Genomic DNA, 14,592 nt, shown 5'->3' on the forward strand with positions numbered 1-14,592 from the left:
CAGTAAAGGGAGAAACAAGAGAAACGAGAGAAACGTAGAAGAAGAGCGTTGAGATTGCGACTTTGGTGCAATGCCAGGACAACAACCCGGCCAGGACTTCTCCTAGTCCTAGTTCTGGTCCTAGTCCTGTGTCTGTGATTTGCCATTGTTCTTGGCCTGCAGGCTGCAGGCAAAATAATAAGACATAATTCCTAAGCTGCTGGTCCAGGACCAGGTCCAGGTCCTTCATCCTTTGGCATCTCCTCGTTGTGTTGTGTCCACATTATGCATAACTTTACAGGCTTCTTTGTATCTATCTCTCTCTCTGCGGTTGTTAACAGGGTATGATCAACTATAGGGATACCAACTTATACTTTAACTAGAGAAATTTGTATAAAAAACTTAGACAACTTTTTTAGTTGTAATCTTAAAATAAGTAAAGGTATAAGAATGTATTGAAAATAAAGAGAGTATTTAATTATAGCTTCTTTAAATATTTTTAGAAAAGTTTAAGTAACTCAAAAGGAAATAATAATAAATGACTTTCTTTAAAGTATTTTTATTACATATTATTAATTAGAATATTTATTATCTTTACCCTTAAACCTAGGTCATAGAAAGGCTTTAAAATAGAATTGAAATATTCAAGAAAATCCCTGCGTGCTTTCAATTTCCCCCCCTCAAAATGTTACTTACATTTCTAAACTAAAAAACCCTAAAATGTTTCATCAACTTTCGTTTCCAATTAAAATCGGAAAAATCTATGCCAACTTATATGGTAATCAAGTGTGTAAAGTAGACAGAGGGACAGACGGTGAGAGCAGCAGCAGGAGCATGTAACAGCAGTATCGTTGGTATTTCTTACATTTTATGGCCAAATTCAATGCTGGTAATTAACTCTGAAAATCCAATTATGGCAAACTTTTCCAAAGTCTGCGTAGCTCTATGGCTGCCGCCTCACACACGTGTGAGAGTGTGTGTGTTCGTGGCAAGGTGCCTGTGTAAATGTGAAGTTTTCCCAGCTCCCAGTGTGAGTGTGTGTGGGTTCATTTATAAGTGATATGCAGAACATGCAATTAACAAGGGCAAATTCACAGCCAGAGACTGCTACAACTACTACTACTCCTCCTCAGTTCTCCAGTCTTCAGTCCTCTTGTTCTCTGGGTTCTAGAGTTTCCCTAAGGCAGCCACAAAACAGCTCACAGCTTGGGGTTTTCCCACCATCCTTCCCCTTGTCCCCGCCCCCGCCCACTCTCTTTGTGTCCGTCATTGTTTCCAGTCTAATATAATTCCCACGTCATAATTGCCACTGCAACAGAAGCAGAGTCTTCTCTGTAGGGAAGGTGTTGGCCAAAGTCTTTTCACCATGCATATGTATATAAACACATATCATATCCATATATATATATATAAATTTATATATATCTATCTATCTGTGTTGGCTGAGAATTCTTGGTCAGGGTAAAGAAGACAATGCAGAGGCCGTTGACCAAATGTTCTAGAAAATCTTTCATTTTGTTGTCTTTTAAGCGAATTTAAATTGTTTCCTTTGAATTGTCGAGAAATAATTCTGAAATATATTTATTCAAGGAAGCCGATTATGAGGATTATTTAAGAAGTTTTGGCCTGGGAGAATTATTTTAATACAAGAAATAAGCTGGAATTGTATTAAACAAATCCCAGAAATTTATCTATAATTTAAAATATATTTATTTCAATGCATAAACCAAGCAAGATTTACCAAGATTTAATCTTAAATAAGAAAGGAAAACTAACTTACTAAATACATTTGCAGTTTCCAATTGTATTATAGTATTATAATCGATTATAACTAAGCTTAAGCAATTTGTGAATAAGTATTTATCTATCTTCTTATATAACATTTTTTTAACAAATCAATGGTTTAAAAAACTCATAAGTAAGCCAAAAAAGTATTAATTTCAATTCGGAAAGCTGTGCTTTGTTAGTTTTTTTTTAAGTTTATAAATCTGCTTACTCTGTTTAAACTTTAAAAAAAATTAAAATTTTTATCAATTTTTGTTTGACAATCCCTTGAACCCCTTGAAACATTTTCAAAATTTTGAAAAAATAGATTTTGCCCGGACATGGCTAGATCGGTTCGCTTGGTGATGCTGATCAAGAATATATACAATAAATAGGGATGGAAATGACTCATTCACATAATTATTGTACAACCTTCTTATCAGAAATAAATGCCCTTGAAAGGGTATTCAAATATGTGTATTTATCCCTGAGCCTTCTTTACTTTTAAACCAAGTTTCTTCGTTAGAAAATCTGCAAGTTAATGCGAAAATTTTCATTAAAAAACATAAATAAAAAAAGATGACTGGTTCCCTTTCGTGCTTACTTATCCTTTGGGCTCCATTAGCTTTTAGTTGGATTCACAAAAGATGTAAACTCTTGACCCTGCTCTGAGCGGAAATTGAATTTTTTTTTTGCTTCCCAGCCTTTGCCGCCTGCTTCCTGTCCTGGCTTGAATATTATTTTTAATTTCCAGCAATTATAAGGAATTTTTCTCTGGGCTTCACTTTTTTTTTTGCTCCTTCTTTAACGATAATTTAATTAGTTGCAAGTTGGCTGCCGTTGGTTTGGGCCATTGCCTTTTCACCGTTTTGCGTTTCATCCCATTAATTGCACTTAACATTTCGTGAATTCTTAATGTCCGACAATAAAAGGAGGGCGAAATTGAGACTAAAGAGGCGTTGACATTTCTCCCCCATTTAAAATGTCTCGATTAATCAGCTTCGAGTTGCCTTCGATATTTAATTAGTTTGCAAGAGAAATGCTTAAGTTGTTGAGCTATAAATGGTTTGAAATTGGATTTATAAATGGAAAATATATTCAATATGTTTATTAAAGGGATATAAATGTAATTGAAAGAGTTATTAAATGACAAAAGACTGCAAACATATTGAATTTATTTCATTTGAAATGCTTTCTCTACATTTGTTGACGCAAAGTGTTTCACGAAGGATAATTCAGTGTAACAGGACAACATCTGGCAATTTGCCTAAGTGCAGCAAGCTGAACTTTTGTGTGTCTCCCATCTCTCTTTTTCCCATCCTGGCTATCCAAAGTTTTTAATTAGAAACGCATCCTGCGAAAATGGACAGCGCTAACTCTCTCCCTCTCGCCTCCTCCTGTTAAGCAGTCAAGTGAAATGAGCAAAGAAATGCGTTGACAACCAGGCCAAAAAGCTTCACAAAAGTAACTTTAATGGCAGACAGAGATGGCCAAAGAATAAATGAATGAAATGGGCACAGCGCCCAGGAATAGGACTTGGAAAAAATAACAAGAAAACGAAACTTTTGACATAAATCCCCAAAAGAGAAGCAGAGTTGTGAGTTGCGAAAATGAGAACTGATGCGCTGCTTCCTTCCAGAGTTGCCACCTTGATGTGTGACACAGCGCCCAGATTAGATACGGATATTTAAGGCACTCAGACTCAGTGCCAAATTAATTTTAATGCGATTTTCATGGTCTTGTGGAACTTTGCGAGCGTCGCATAACTTTGCGATTTTAACGATTATTGGCCCTAATGCAAATGCAGAACAGAACAGAAAACAATCTTTAAATTTAGCACAGTCTTAGAAGAGTGTCTGGGCCGAAATACACAATTTATTGCTCCTTGAACACACTTTTTTTTGTTCTTTTCTGGAGTGGCTTAAACGCCGCCTCATGCATATTTGATGCCAAATATAAAGCGGCTATAAATTCCACTCGAAATTTACGCACCAAAGTAAGAGTAATGCGCCAAGAGTCCTCGGGAACAAAATCCAAAAAACAAAGAAAAAGAAAAGCGCCAAAAAAAAGGCAACTGAAACGAAGCGAATCCATGGGATACGCTTGTGTTCAAGGTGCGCTTAAAGGTAGGTAATGTATCTCAAACTTTGTCCTCGTCTAAGCATATGAAAAAGTTACTGGAAATTGTTTTTCATTTTTTCCCAACAAGTTTCGTGTGGAATTGAGGTTGGAGTTGCTCACACATAATGCTTTATTAAGAATTAAACAAAAGAACAATGTTGTTGTCCTTTGTTTTCTTCCAGTCTTTTATTTTAAACCGATTTCTCTCCTTTGTCTTGGCCGAAACAAGGAGCCCAAGAACAACAGCTGATGAAATTTTCATGAACACTGAAAAGGTTCTTATGTCGTCGCCTCGTTTTTTCTTTTTTGAAAAAAAAAAGGAGTGGGGTTTGCGGAGTAAAAAGTTATGATTCTTTTGGTTTATAAGCCTTATGGAAAATGTGATAAAGCTGTTTCGGTTGTGTGGCGGTCAAGAATTTAAATTATTTATGGAAGGCGGCGGGAACAATTATTTTTTTGGGCCACAATCAGAAATTGTCAAGAGTTTTTTGGTTCTTGGGGAGGGTAGAAATGGAAATTTGTACTTTTGATATATTTTGATATATTTTTATTTAAGAAATTATGTAAAGAAGATTTTGGGATAAGCAAAAGAGGTTCTCAGAGGACATTTGTGGAGAAGATTTGTAGGAATCAAACAATATTTTTAAACAACATTTTTAGTCCAGAATTGAAGTAGAAATAAAGCTCTTCACTACAATAAATGTTTACTTTGTAGTATATAAATCTATTTCATATTTATAATTATTTGTTTTCTCTATTTTTTTTCCAGCTCTCACAGCGCTAAGTTCCTTGATCCTTGCCGATGAATCTATTGATACTCGTGAGAATGCAGACTTAACCCTCAAATGTCGATTTAATGACAAATATGAGGCCAACGATTTCTCCTTTTTCTGGACCCGCTGGACAGCGAATCCGGCCCAATTCGATAATGTGGCCATCGGTGAAGTGCAGTTGAGTTCCGGCTATAGGTGAGTAATGGACTTTTGACCAACCAAAAACCTGGCAATGATAATTGCATGAATGGCAGCTTTGAGGGATGTTAAATGCTGTCCATAAAGCGGATGTCCTTTATGTTCTCTGTCTCTCTGTGTGTGTGTGTGTGAAGTCGTAAAGTAAAATGGGGGAATTCCCCGCAGCCTCTGTACCTCCTCTATGGCATTAACGGTTATCCTTGCCTGACCAAGTACAGTTTATCCTGGTAGCGGCAGTTGGCAGCCATTTGTTAAGTTAATTAAATGTTTCACACTCCTGGCAGCCGCCCCTCCCCTGATCCCCTGACCATTTCACCCATCTCTGAACCATCCGACCTGGATAATGCGATTTATGCATGTGACTGACTGGGCTGGCAACTTAATTAAAATCAAGTTCTTGGCAATTTAAACAAATGCCGGGACTGCGTTGAGTCCGAACTTGGCCACAGCCCTGGGATTTCATAGCGGCTTACAGAGGGATGCCAACGTGACACGGTTGGGATTATGAATATGAAAAGTAGTGGCCTTTAAAATACTATTTTTTATTTACAATAATAAAATGTGATTGTTTTTTCTGTACTGTATTCAGAGAAAGAGAGTTGTCATGGCAAAGGGTTTATTTTGTATTTATAATACGACATACAGATTAATTTTGGTATAAATGTTAGTTTTCAGTAGGAAGAGTTTTACTTTTGAGCAGCATATATATTCGTGTGAGAGCTTTGAGAATTTTTACTACTACATTATTTGTTTTCAAGGAAGAATGAATATATTGTTAAAGTTTTTCTTTTGGATACTTTATAAATAGCTAAAAATACAAAAAAGGAGTTAAAAGGAATGCTTTATTTTTCTATAGTGCTTACTTTAGGGAGTTTGAAATCATCTTAAACCAATTTCTTTTCACACTTTTGATGAATTCCTATATTTATTTCTCAAAATATTCCCTTAGTTCCGTTCTTAAACGATTAATCGTTGGTGGAAATTCACGAGTTTTCTCAGGCTTCTCACGCCTTTTCCATCGCTATTCGCCATGTGCCGGCGTAATCCTTAATGTCAATGCCGCGTGTTGCATGTTGAGACAATTATGAGCTGCCACACACACACACTACCTCATCCACACTCTCCGCACGCCACATGCCATATAGCAACACACACTCGCACACACACATCCGCTATTGGTGTTTGTGTTTATGTTTCATTTTCATTACCCGTCGCGACCATCTTGTCCCTCCCCCCTTTCGTGCTCCTCAACATTTTCAATTGTATTTTTATTTGCGCGGTGCCTGTGTGCGACTTCCGTTTCCTGTTGGCCGCCTGCTTTTTAATGTTCGGCCATTGCTGCACGGGTTTCTCTGCTTTTTTTTCTTCCCTTTCTTTTGCTTTATGTGTGGAAACGCATAAATTTTAAGTGCCAACTGTGCCGCACGGACCTCTTTCTTGGTCGGCCTTTCCTTTCCTTTCTCCTTTTCCCCAGTTCCCCCCATTTCCATTTCGATTTCCCCCCCTTTAGCGACAGCTGAAAATGCAACCAACGCCATGGTGTCCGTTTCATTCCGTTTTGTTGCGTTTCCGTTCAGTTCCCTTTCGTTCCGTTTGCAGCTTTGCCAAATAAAATGGCCACAAGCCAGTTCTTTTGCTGTTGTATTTCCCCATACAGATTTTATGGGATGCACCAGGAAAAAATAATAAATTTATTATAAGGAGGCTTGAGTTAGTTGAAGTATTTTGTTTTTCAGGTATTAAACCATTAGTTTCTGGCAGGGAAATTTATTTTTTAAGGCACATGAAATTAGGCTTTCAACTTTCTTCACAAATGTGTATATTTAAACCCCTATTGAGTGCCCTATTTTCCTCTCTGCACCTCCTGAGTACGTTGTACGTACGTGTGGGCAAAATAAAAGCAAATCAACAAATAGAAAAATCCTGGCATAAGGAGGCCGATGGAGGAGCGCAAAATCGCGCTGCGGGCCCAGGCAAATTGTAAAATATATTTTTACTGCAATTTGTGCCGAGAGCTAACAAGAAGCTCGAAAAGAACAACAACAAAAACAAAAACAAGGCAACAAGGACAAATAATGGCACAAGGAGCAGCAAAACATGGCTCAAGGAGGGACCCCCCAAAAACTGGCCACATAATGAAGGCTGAGATAGTACCCCAAAAACCCAGTTTCACTTCCCTTAAGAAATCCCTACATACCCGCGATTTCGCTGTATCTGTGTGGCAGCAAAAGTGAAATTACTGCAAATTTGCTGGCAATGCCAAAAACACAAGAAACAAAAAAGGAAAAAAAAAAATCGAAAAAAATACACCAAAATTCTTTTACCAAAAAAAGAAAAGAAATTACACGATTCTCTTTTTTTTTTTTGTTTGGGCCAAAATGTCGCGTTCGGGGTCGAGGAGAAGGTACGGCTAATATTTCGCTGAACATTTAATTTAACGAGACATCAGGGGAATTTACCTCTCTCTCCCTTACAGAGATTGAGAAACAATGAGCGAGGCATTTAGAAGCCTCCAACAAGGACGACGACGCAATTGTTGTCCGTCCAGAGACGATTCTCTTCCCGAGTGCGGAATTTTCAACAGGGATTCTTATTTTTTTTATTTCGAAAAGGATGTCTTCTTCATGGGGTGAACAAAAATTCGATTGCATACTTAGGAGCAAGAAATCTGTTGAAAAAATCACTTGAATATCGGAAATCTGAATAAATTGCTGGCCATAAACATGATTCCTTCAATATGTTTTTGATTTCAGGAAACAATTTTAGTTATTGAGTCAGAAAATGTTTTGGTGATTGGTGGAATAAATTATTTTATTTTTTTTTCTTTATTTTAAGAATGATTTATTGAATGAGAAACATAAGTTAAATGGTTGTTATAGGTTTGAGTAAAGGTATTAAATATGTTTTTCTAATAAAAAAGCTGTTTAAAAGTAGTAAGCAAAATTTTTAAAGTAAATCTCGTATAATAAAATATATTTTCCTATAAATAAACCTTTTACTAAATAAACTCTTTTACCTATAAACAAAACCTTATTCCACAAACCAGAAAATATTCACTAAAACCTGCTTTAAAAGTAGTTTTCAATTCATTTCATTTACCTTCCCTTTTTTTATTCAATTATTTAAATTTCTCCTGAAAGGAAATGTGGCATTTTCTTATTTTCCTGCCGCTTATCCGAATAATTGGCGGCCGTTTAAGGTTGCCCTCTGTCCCGGCATAATAATAATAATAAAAACGAAAACTTTTTTGCACTCGCCCTGAGGGAGAGCTTCGACCAAAAAATATTTCTTAAAAAAAAGAACTCGAATCGAGGACAAACACTGCGGCAGCAAATCACAAATTGCAATTTTGGGGGGAGGAGCCAGAAAAACTGGCCGGGGATAAACTTGAAAATTGCAACAAGAACAAAGCAGAAGGCAGCCGGGGGGCTTCGTTTTTTTTATTTTTGTTTTGTTTTTTAGTCCACATTCCCCTGGAGTCCTTTTTGGTGGCGCTCAAGGACGCGCCCTTTACCCCTCCCCATAGATTTTTCTTGCAGGATTTCCCTTGCTTAAAGCCCTCTTTCCCTTGGCCGCAAAAGATGCTCCTCGTTGGTTAGGGGGATTCCCCAGAGCGGCGACAACGATGACGATGACTGCGCTTTGCCAGCAGTTTTTTATAATTTGCACTTTTTTTTTAGCCTGGTCTTTTTTTGTGTTTTTACTTCCACCGGTGGGGGACGTGTCCTGAGAATTCTCTTTATCCCAGCTGCAAATGAGCAAGTCGCCAGAGACACGGCCCCAAAATACGAGGAGATATCAGAGAGAAGAGGAGCAAGGAAGGGACAGGAAGCCGCAGCTGCAAATAGAAAAATTCTCGTAATAATACAACAAAATTTCCAACTAGACAAGGACACGCTGATTCTTTTTTTGGGACGAAAAACAAAAAAACACAGGAGGGAGATGAGCAGCGAACAAGTCTGTGGAGAATTTAGTCAATTTGTTGCGGGCTACAGAGAGAGAAAATGAGGGGAAAACTATTTAAAAACTAGAATGAAAGGAAACAAACCCCGGGAAACAATCACATTATGTTATTTATTAATATTTTTATATGAACATTTTTTTTTGACAAATCAAAATTTCAAATACTCAAAAGTGAGTCAAAAAAGCACTTATTTCAATTTGGAAAACTGCCCAATGTTTTTTTTATTAGGTTAATAAATCTACGCACTCAATTTAAAATTTAAAAAAATTCCAAATTTGTATACATTTTTTTTTTTTAATTTTAACGATAAAATTATAAAATTTTTGAAAATTTAGAAAAAAATAGATTTTGACCGGACATAGCTAGATCCATTCTGCTGTTGATGCTGATCGAGAATATATATGGTTTGTAGGGTCAGAAATGACTCCTTCACTGCGTTTCAGGCTTTTGACCAAAATCATAAGACATTTTTTGGTACCAATTTTAATTTTAAATGTAGTAAACAATTCTTATAAAAATTATTTAAATAAATAAATAATTTCTTATAGTGAATTCTGTAATTATCCTGGTAAAACTAACTAGTTTTACTTAACTTGTTTTAAATACCATTTAAATGTTATACTATTTTTCCCAGTACATTTAATTTACTCTTTAATTCCCTCTAGCAAGTCCTTCTCTCATTTTTTCTCTCAAAATTTTTCCTTGCCTTCTATTTAGAGATTTTCAAGAGCAAGAGTCCGCAGGATTCTTTTTTTTTCTTGTAGTGTCGTTGTCCTGCTGCGGTTTTCTGCTTGGCAAATTAAATTTTCGCACACAGATGCGTATTTTCACCACGTTTTTTCTTCCTGCCTCCTGGGCTATTGCGGTTCTTGGCAATTAGCAAGCGAGTGAAACGAGTGAGAAAGTAAATAAAATGAACTTCTCGTTGAGGTAATCAGTCTCTAAATCCTAAACCGTAAAAATTGTCTAGACTTTGGACACTGTAGTAAAAAAAGAAATGCACAAACAGTCTCGGAAAAGTCTCGGATAATCGGAGCTGGAAATCTCACTCTACTCATTTTACTGAGAATCTCTCCAGATGAGAACCAATTTTCGGCGTCAGTCAACATTCGTCGTCCACTTGCAGCTTGACAAATGAACAGGCCGCCTATGGATCTTTAGATGGGGGGAAATGGAAAATGGTAGAGGAGCATCTTGTTTGGCAATCTAATAAACTGCTGACTGACCAGCAGCAGAAAAGTCGAGGAAAAGCCAAGAATCCAGCGAAGCGCATTCGGGCGAGCATCAATTTTCAGTAGTTGTCCAGGACAACAGGGACGACGACGATGAGGATGGGGATGACGACCAAATAATCATCAGTCGAGCATCAGCAGCATCATCATCATCATCATCATCCTATTGAAAAATTGCGAAAAATCGTAAAAAGAGAGGACACTGAAGTGGCCTTGAAATATTAAGACATTGACAAAAAAATGAAGCATTTTCGAGGAGGTTGGGGGAATGAATGTCTGACAGAAGCCAAAAGCAGAAAATTGACAAACTTTCCCTCATTGGTTTTTATTTTTTTGGTTTTGTTTTTCCTGTGATAGATGAAAGGCGAGCGATATTTTTCAAGATATTGACCAAAGACCTAATGATTGGTGTGAAAGATTAAATTTGAAAAGAGAACCCAATCAAAGGATAAATATTTAATACAACAAAAAAATCAATTCCCATTTAATTAAGTTGAAAGTTTTGTGAATTTCGAAATTGACACAATTTCAATTTAACAAAATCAATTGCCATAAATCCAAAAAGTTTCTCAATATTTCCCCCATGGCCATTAAATCAAAAATTGTCACATTCGTATTATGAGGAAATAAATTTCTTTTTCTTCCTTTTTTCTAAAATAAACACACATTGCTCGATGAAAAGTTTATTTATTTAAGCAACAAATCAAATACATCAGTTTTATTTCGATTTTACAATTAAAAGATTTTTGCAATTAATTTGTTTTTGGGGGACAAAACTGCCTTTGCAAGAAGAGAACCTCAAAGCTAAATAGTTCAGGCAGGGCAAATAACAATAACAATAAGGTAAATATATATACACCATTTCTGTGTGTGTGAAAATTACTTAACTTTTTTCAATGTTTATTTTTCACTTGAGTTTTGCCTGAGAAGTCGCCCGGTCTCTCTTATTTGGCAGGAAAATTGTCTAGGAAAAATATGCAAACATTTATTCGAAACGTTGATTTTATTTATGTTGTGCCACCATCAATCGTCCCCAGTGAGAGGTTCTTGTCAAATATTACCATTTCGTATTTATTTATATATTGGCAGCGTTTAAAGTTTGGCCACCTGCGGGCACGAAAAGCAGGAAGCAAATCAAGGACAAGAGTGAGGGGACAAAATTCAATATTAGCACAATTAGTGATGGTTACTCGAGGGGGAGAAGAACCCCTAGGAAGTTTTCAAATAAAAATAAATTGATTTTGAGGCTGGCAAGCTGGGAAATTGATTGACTGAATTTTGCACTACCTAGGTTAAGCTTTGAACTTGGGTTCATGATTCCAGGAAAAGTATACCAAAAGTAATTTAATATAAAAGGGAATTTAACTAATTAAGGAGCATTATTTTCTATATTTATTAATTTAATTTAATTTTTTCTGATTTTCAGACTCGACTTTCAACCGGAGCGTGGCATTTACGATCTGCAAATCAAGAATGTATCCTATAATCGGGATAATGGCCGCTTCGAGTGCCGGATTAAGGCCAAGGGCACCGGGGCCGATGTCCATCAGGAGTTCCATAATCTCACAGTGCTAACACCACCCCATCCACCTGTGATCTCACCTGGCAATATAGCCGTGGCCACCGAGGATAAGCCCATGGAGCTTACCTGCAGCAGCATTGGCGGTTCCCCCGATCCCACCATAACGTGAGTTTATATTTGAATACATTTTATTTTAAAATATATATTTCTATATATATATATATCTTTCTAGTTGGTATCGCGAGGGCTCTAATTCTCCCCTGCCAGCCACTGTTTTAAGGGGCGGCACCAAGGATCAACCCACCAATGCCACTTTATCCATAACTCCCAGAAGGGAAGACGATGGTGCTAAATACAAATGTGTGGTTAGAAATCGAGCCATGAATGAGGGAAAACGTTTGGAGGCCATTGCCACTTTGAATGTTAACTGTGAGTATTTGAAATTTGGTTATTATTTATATAAAAAAATATATATTTAATATGTGGCATAATCAGAGCGAGTAGGAAGAAAATTAAAGGGGTAAATTCAAAGGATAATTCAATGAGCAATATACAGAAATTTCTCTAAATTACTAGCCTACAAAATATATTAAAAAACCGTTAATAAAGATTAGTATAATACCCAGCGTTTACAGAATAAACCTTATATCTTCAATTAGATTGTACAGAATTAAATTCTTATAAAAGTATCTTTAATTACCAAACTTCATTCAATAAAATCCCCATTAAAACGCATGTTAAAATATACAATACCGTGAGTAATACTCTACAAAACATTAATCAACATTTGAAAGCTTCTGTAAACCAAACTCTCTATAAGAAGGGCATCTCTCTTCCATTCCCATTCCCCTGATAATTATCACTATTACTCACATTCAGCCACTTGAGGCATCATTAATAATTTTCACAAACTTACACTCGATGTATATATCTGACACTTGGCTTGAAAAATAATTCCCATAAATTACAACACTTGACCATTGCTAATTAGAAACATTGGGGCGAGTCTCTCTCTGAAGTATATATAATTTGTAATAGAGCAAACTCCAGATGGGAGAGTGACCTTCTGCTCTTCCTCTGAGTTGAAATTGGTATCGCTTAATTTGCATGCTCGACGGCAATTACAATTACCATTAGAGGGTACAATGCAACACCATATGAATATCTCTGAACATTAGCATAATGAAGGAAGGAGACAATGAACACTGAGCAACACAGCACGGCATTTAACCCCCTGTTTTTCGCTCTTGCACATGACACATTTCGCTTAAAACTATTTAGATGCAACACACCAGTAACACACCAGCAACTAGCAACACACACGACCGACGACCAACAATCCGCATAATCGCATATATCTTTTTTAAAAAGCCAACAAAAGCCAGGCACATAAATTACAAATACTGACCTGCTGCTGACTGAACGCAAGTAATTAGAATAGAAATTTATGTGCCACTCGTCGTCCTCGTCCCTGGGTGTTTGTTGTTATTGTTGTTATTGTTGTTGTTGCAACAAGTGGTGTGTGTGTGTGTGTGCGTGTGTATGACCTGCTAGCTGTTAACGCTGGCTATTAGGGCTAATCAAAAGGCAAATAAAGTGAAATATTGCCCCGGTCTGCCATGGCAAAAGCAATCGAGTGTTTCTGTGCCTATACTATACTATAGCCAACACCTGAGGGCACTGAGAGAAATAAATGAGGTATTTCTAATGAGTTTTGATACGGTTTTAAAAACTAGAAATTATATACTCTTCAGAAAGTATAGTTAAAGAGGGAAATGTAGAAAAAGGTATAATATTGGCTTGGAATGACTTATTAAAAGTATATATTTCAAACATTTTGCATATAAAATCTTTGATTTATATATTATAAGTTATTTACATACATTTTAATATAGCTTTTCTATATTTAAAGGCTCTTATTAAATGTTTTTATTATCTTCTACATATTTATAAAATATTCTTTTATTTTACATTTCTTTTCTCTCTCTGTACTTTTGGTTTTATAGCCATAGTTCGTACCTTTAGCCATGGCTATCAACTGTGTAATTAATTCAAAAGCCAACACACACACACAAACACTTACACAACCAAAGGCGGCTATGTAATGACCATAGAACGCTGGTTAGTATAAGTATTAGAGTGGGTATTAATAGTAGTGGGCAGAAGACTAGGCTAATTGCACAATTCAGGCTAAAAGAGTGGGAAAAATAATACCAAGAATACAAGAAGTAATAGAAGAAAGAGCAGAAATGTTCATTAGAAATAGAAAATAATATAAAATATTATAAACTATAAGACTGACTACCTTTTTTTTCTTCAAAGAAAACTTTGAATTATGAATTAATTTCACTTCATATGGTATAGGAATATATTTTCTCCATAACCACTCACACATTCTATATACAGATCAAAAGCAAAACAACTTTGTTATATTAATCTTAAGCCGCCATAAGCAATTAATTGTGTATTGTAAACAACAACAATAACTTGGTTGGCTGCATTAAAGCCATAACCGCCAACGTTGTCTTCTCTCGTGAGCACACATGGCGTATGAGTAATGCCCACCTAACTGACTGAAAAACAACAACCAACAAACACAGACATACAAATAGAGTATAAACATATATTCATATAATATATATACTTATATATTTATTGACCCAATGCTAATTAACCGCCTCTTCAAAAACAGCCACGCCCACTTGATATAGATTGGCACCAATCGAGAAGTGGATTTTGAAAAATAAAACTACATAAAAATATAGCTTATATTTATACCATATAAGCAGGAATGTCAGAATGTGTATAGAGAGTGTGTGTGGTGAGTGTGTGTGTGGTGTGTGTGGAATATAGGTCGACGCTTGCGGTTTAATTAGTTAGCCTCAGGGCCACGCCCACCGCATTTGCATAGATCAAATTCATGATGTTTATCTAACATGTTTAGTCAGTGGGCGTAAACAAAAAGGTTTAATTAGGAAAAAAATATTAGACAAAAAAAAAAAGAAAAACAACATAAAAAGCAACACAAAAAACCATTGA

At 36.2% G+C, this 14,592-nt stretch overlaps 2 protein-coding genes across 3 annotated transcripts in view; one reads left to right on the top strand and one right to left on the bottom strand.

Annotated features, from left to right (window-relative positions):
- fred (friend of echinoid) overlaps window positions 1-14,592 on the bottom strand; it is a 401,947-nt gene that overhangs the window by 232,717 nt on the left and 154,638 nt on the right. The gene's annotated exons all lie outside the window — the stretch shown is intronic.
- The window catches only part of ed (hemicentin protein echinoid), a 110,634-nt gene that overhangs the window by 46,610 nt on the left and 49,432 nt on the right, over window positions 1-14,592 (top strand). For both annotated transcript variants that reach the window (XM_086832364.1, XM_020956891.2), the window contains exons 3-5: window positions 4,634-4,832; window positions 11,458-11,718; window positions 11,786-11,982. In XM_086832364.1, the coding sequence (XP_086688490.1) occupies window positions 4,634-4,832; window positions 11,458-11,718; window positions 11,786-11,982 (657 nt within the window). The remainder of the gene's footprint in view (window positions 1-4,633; window positions 4,833-11,457; window positions 11,719-11,785; window positions 11,983-14,592) is intronic.

Source organism: Drosophila serrata, unplaced genomic scaffold (assembly GCF_035046125.1).
Source record: "Drosophila serrata isolate PLE 108 unplaced genomic scaffold, ASM3504612v1 contig_249, whole genome shotgun sequence".
NCBI classification, from domain to species: Eukaryota; Metazoa; Arthropoda; class Insecta; order Diptera; family Drosophilidae; genus Drosophila; species Drosophila serrata.